This window comes from Nothoprocta perdicaria, unplaced genomic scaffold (assembly GCF_003342845.1).
Source record: "Nothoprocta perdicaria isolate Ctin4 unplaced genomic scaffold, notPer1 scaffold_413, whole genome shotgun sequence".
Classification (NCBI taxonomy): Eukaryota; Metazoa; Chordata; class Aves; order Tinamiformes; family Tinamidae; genus Nothoprocta; species Nothoprocta perdicaria.
Window position 1 is genome coordinate 43,828 of NW_020455659.1, and position 5,027 is coordinate 48,854.

A 5,027-nucleotide genomic window follows, 5' to 3' on the forward strand; every position below is an offset into this window, starting at 1 on the left:
GTGCTGCACGGCGGCGCGGGCCGCGGGGCCGCCGGGCCGCGGGGCGCTCTGCGCGGCGCTGCCCGCCGAGCGGCTCTCCAGCCATTCCCGGATAACCTGCGGGCCGAGGAGCCGGGCGGGAGCGAGGGGGGCGCCCCAAAATGCACGACCCGCTCCCCCGGCCCCGGCTCCGCACTCACCTCTGGGGATGGCGGAGGAGAGATGGATTTAGGGGACAGGGAGCGCTGTGGGAAGCAAAGAAGGGATTCTTGGCTCTGCGCAATGAGCCGGGACGTCCCGCCGCGGCCGCGCGGGGACAGGGGGACAGCCCGGGGCACCCTCACCTCCCGGCTCCGGGGCAGCTCCGCGTGCTCCATGAGCGAGTAGGTGAAATGGGGCTCGTAGATCATCAAGTCGGGCCGCTCGATGTCCAGGATGGCCTTGTCCTTGGGGATGGCCGCCAGGTCCTTGTAGCCCAGCACCTCGTTGTCCATCTTGGCCTGGCACGGAAGGGACGCTTGGTGCTCGAGGGGAGCCACGGGGTGGGATGAGAGGGCATCCCGCGGGCGGAGGAGCCACTCACCACGATGCTGGAGGGCGACCCTGGCACGCTGGAGCCGCGGGAGGAGCAGACGCTCCCCGGGGAGGTCAGCGGTTGCTGGAGGCAAGAGGGAGAGCGTGGCAAAGCCCGGGGGGCTGCAGGCCAGGGGAGACCCCAGGGAGCTGGGACGCTGTGTGTGAGATGCCCCTGGGGACAGGGAATTTTGGAGCGTGGCTCCAAGGCGGGGTTGGAGCGGCTCGGCCGGGACACGTGTCCACTAGATGGTGCCACCAGGCTGGGCTGGGAGGAGAGGGRTGAGGAGGGGAGGATGAGGAGAGGAGGAAGACCAAGGGGAGAAGAGCGCCCTGAGAGGCAGCAGCATCCCAGGACCCCCCTTGGCAAGGTCTGTGGCCGCTGGCCCCTGTGTGTGTCCCCAGTCCCGTATTCTCAGGTCCCCCCAAGCCGCTGCTCACCTTCTGCAGCCTTTCCATGAGCCGCGCGCCCAAGGGGCTGTGTCAGTCACAGAGTCCTGGAGGGGACGAGAAGGGGCAATTTGGGGGCCCGGGCACCCCCGAGGCAGGGGCCGGGCTGGGAGCCCCCCGGGCGCGCGGTGCTCGTGTGCCACGGGGCGCACGCAGCCCCACGAGCCGATGTTCCCGCTGCGGGCACCGCGGCCTCCGGACGCATCCGGAGGGCTCCAGGACGGGATGGGGGCTGAGGAAGGGGTTTGGGGGGGGATCCGGGGCCCCACTCACCACAGCCTCTGTGGCTCCGCATCCCTGGGGCGGGCTGGCGCTGGCTGCTGCCGCTGTGGGGACACGGGATGGATGGGTGAGCGGACACCGCTCCGGGCTCCCCGCTCCGCTCCGGGCTCCCTGTGCCCTTGGACGCTGCCCAGGCGCCCGGCACGYGCTCCCGGCTGCCCGCGCGGAGCCAGCGCTGCCAAGCGGGGTTTGCCGGTCACCCCGGAGCAGCGTTCGCCGGCGCCCGGGACGAGCGGCGGGTCGGCTGCACGCGGAGCGCGGATGCGGCTCCGGCACCGCCTTCCTTCGCCGCCGCCTCCTCACCCCGGTGCCCGGAGGCTGCCGGCCGCTCCGAAGGGCTCCCCGGGCGCCCCGTGTGCGTGCGGCGGCAGCGGCTGCTGACATGCTCTGCGCAGCGGGGCAGAGCTAATGATGCCTTTTGTCTCCGGCAGCTGGTGGCCTCGAGAAGGCTCCAGCGGGAGCGGAACGGGCCAGCGGTGGCCCCATCCCGCCCGGGCATGGCCGGGCCCTCGCTGGGCCCTAAGCCCCCAACAAAAACGAGCAACAAAGGAGAACGTTCCTGATTTTCCTCCAGCTGCACCTCTCGGGGCTGAGGCCAGCACGGCAAAGCCCTGTTTCCCAAGCCTGGCTCCAAGTGCCCGCACCCCGTGACGCTGCTGCATCCTGAGCCGGGGGAGACACAGTCCCCGGGGAGCGGCGGAGCAGGAGCGGAGCCGGGAGCAGCGCCCAGCCCCTGGATGCTGCCCCCGCTGCCCGGGAAGGGGACCCGCCTGTGAGCTGGGCAGGATTCTCCCCATGGTGGCCGCCCCAGCCCGGCCGGGAGCCGAGCTCGGAGGTGCCCGTGCGCTGGCAATGCCAGGCCCTACCTGCACGGGACACGTGGGTGATCCGCACGGCAGACGGAGGCGAGAGCAGCGGCGGAAGCTGCCGGCGCGCGGGGGCTGTGGGAGGCCGGGGGACACCGCGGCGCGGCCGGGGGACACGGGGACACCTTATCTGCGGGCTGCAGGGAGCCACCGCCCAGCGGGCACTCTCTGCCCGTGGAGATAAGGGCAGGCCGAGCGCGCCGGGGCGAGCTCTGCGTGTGGCGCCCGCRTAGTGAAAGCTACCGGGAAGAGGAGGCCGGGAAGAGGAAGAGCAGCAGCCGCAGCCTTCCTCGCCTCCCACTCCTCCTCTGCGCGCTGCCCTCTGCCATTCCCACGCTCGCCCGCCGCCCGGCCCGGCCTCCGTCGCAGCTGCCACGGAAAAAACGTCGCGGCAGGAACGAGCAGGGGATCCGGCCGGGTCACAAGTTCCTGGAGCAGGCGGAGAGGGAGAGCCTGGGGGAAACACACGGCGCTTCCCGACCTGGCTCCTCCTGCCGCCCGCCCTCCTAGCGACGCYGCCAAATAAATAACAACCGCAGCCCCTGGGGACACCCCCTTGCTGGCTGCATCCGTGGGGAAACCGAGGCACGGTGCCCGGCGCAGCACCACGAGGGCAGGCCTGATGCAGGGGTGATGGGCTTGGGCAGCCCCACTCTGCCTAGGTCCCCCAGCATCTCTACTGGGGCAGGTGGGATCCTACCGGCAACTTGATCCCAGCAGGAGAGCCAGAGGGAGGCAGGGGTAGCGGATCCCCGGCTGGCTCCGCACTGGTATCCAGTTCCTCCTTTGTCCTGGTTCCCGGCCCCTCTGGCCCCGCGGGAGCCTCGTTGCGGAGGGGAGCTCATCCCTCGGCTATTGAGGAGCCCATTCCTTCCGTGCCATTTAACTCGGCACGGGAGGGAGGGCTCGCCTGCGTTAAAAGCCACCAGCTGCCAGCGGGAAGCGGCTGGGATTTTCCATCTCTTGGCGCCGAGGGTGCAACGGGGCGAGCRGGGCGGGAAAAGCAGGTCAGCACGGAGCCGGGAGCAGGCAAACATCCCGTTGCTCGCTGGATCCCAAAGCCCAGGGATGCTCCACTCCCTTTCTCAGGAATTTGGGGGTGTGTGATGGACAGCAATCCACACTCCTCTCCCAGTAGCACATGGAGGTAATGGGRACATCTCTACCTGCTCCCATCTCTCTGCTCCTCCCAGCGGCTTGGGAACCTTGGCCTGACCTGGGCCAAATCCATGGGATCCCAGGGCCCCATCCCGCTCAGAGCATTCCACTGCCCAAGTCCCCAGAGCAGATGACAACTGGCAGGGGGAAGAGGCGCCACTTGCCCTTGCAGGCCAGGGGACCTGCACCCACGCAGCCCCGATGGCCATGCCGCAGCCTGCAGCGGCTCACGTGGCGGGTAATCCGGGATTAAAGCGGGATTAGCCTGCTCATCCTGTGCGCGCGGGGACCCAAGGGGGCTGGAGGGGGGTCTGCGCAGGTGWCAGCGCAGCCTGCGCCCAGCTGGCTGGTGACGCTGGTGACCCGTGGGCTGGGGACCTGTGTCACCGTAGCAGCTGCCACCCTGGGTCTTCCCGGGAGAGGCCGGGTTTAGTCCTGTCTGAGCAGTGCCCACGGCCCCAGCCATGCCCAACACGTGGGATACCCCACATGGAGCCCCGGCCCCCTCCCCGCCGGGCTCTGGGGGACGCTCCAGCCTTGCCAGACTCCTCCCGCGGGTGCGGGACGTGGCCAGTGCTCCCCTAGCTACGGCGCTGAGGCGGCACGCACTCGCTGGGCAGGTGGGGCTGGGGACAGCGGCGGGGTCCATCCCGCTCCCTTGGGAGAGGCCGTGGCGGGAGCACCTCTGCTCCGGCTGGAAAATGCCCAGCGCCCGCCGGGAGGGAGCAGTRGGCGACGAGGAGGAGACGCAGGGGTTGAGGTGGGGGGTGCAGGTACCAGAAGGTGGGTACAGGGGCGGCGGCGGAGGGATGCAGATGCCAAGGAGGGGGATGCGGCCTCCAGGGCATAGCTGGAGGGGCCGTGAGGCCGCAGGGAATATAAAGAGCAAAGCGGAGCGAGCGGCGGCGGCGGCATCGGAAGGGCAAGGGGAAAAGCAGCGGGCGCCCCCCGCACCGCGGTACCCCCCTGCTCGGGGCCGTCACTCACCCGGTTCCCATGTCCCCCGGGCCGCCGCGTCGCCGCGCTCGCGCCGCGCGCTCCCTGCGCGGGTATCTGGCGGTGCCAGCGCCCGGACTGCGCAGCCGATAACGGAGCGGCGGCGGCGCGGACACGCGTAACGGCGGGCGGGGGGATTGGGGCGGGAGCCGGGAGGGGGGGTCTGCGCCCGCCCCCGCCGCCGCCTCCGGCCCTTTCCCGACACGGGCGGCGGTACCGGCATCATGACGAAGCAGGATGGCACCGGCGCCGCCGCTGCCCACCACAGAGCGGCCCGCGGCGGGGAACGCGGTGGTGCCGGCGCCGCATGGGTGTGTAGGGGGGGTGGCACCGCCCGCTCCCGATCCGCGACCCCCCCGGCCCGGCGGGGAGAGCCCCCTACCCCTCCTGCATGCTGGCAGCGCTCCAGGCCGGGATGCTCCGGAGCGGTTGGGATGGGGCAGGGATGGGGCTCCTGCTGCTCCTGGAGCCCCGCTGCCCCCGGCTGCCGGGCCGGGGTGCGGGCGGATCCGGCCCCTCCGCCTCCGGTGCCGCGGGCCGCCCCCGCCCTCCCCGCAGCCGGTGCCCGCCGCAGCCCCGGGGACCGGTTACCGGGGAGCAGCCCCGGGCTGCAGCGGGGGCTTGGGAGCGGGTGGGGACCCGGTGCGGGGGGAGGAGTCTGCAAGTCCCCCCCCCGGCCCCCCGCCCGGCGCCAGGCCCGGCGCGCTCCCGGGCGCGCTCCGC

At 71.8% G+C, this 5,027-nt stretch overlaps 1 protein-coding gene across 1 annotated transcript in view; it reads right to left on the minus strand.

Moving 5' to 3' along the window:
* The window catches only part of DMTN (dematin actin binding protein), a 3,486-nt gene extending 2,437 nt beyond the window's left edge, over positions 1–1,049 (minus strand). Inside the window, exons 1-5 of the mRNA XM_026045867.1 lie at positions 994–1,049; positions 563–637; positions 324–479; positions 180–224; positions 1–96 (exon numbers count right to left, since the gene is read on the minus strand). Of these exons, the coding sequence (XP_025901652.1) occupies positions 1–96; positions 180–224; positions 324–479; positions 563–637; positions 994–1,011 (390 nt within the window). The 5' untranslated portion in view covers positions 1,012–1,049. The remainder of the gene's footprint in view (positions 97–179; positions 225–323; positions 480–562; positions 638–993) is intronic.
* Positions 1,050–5,027: the final 3,978 nt, after the last annotated feature.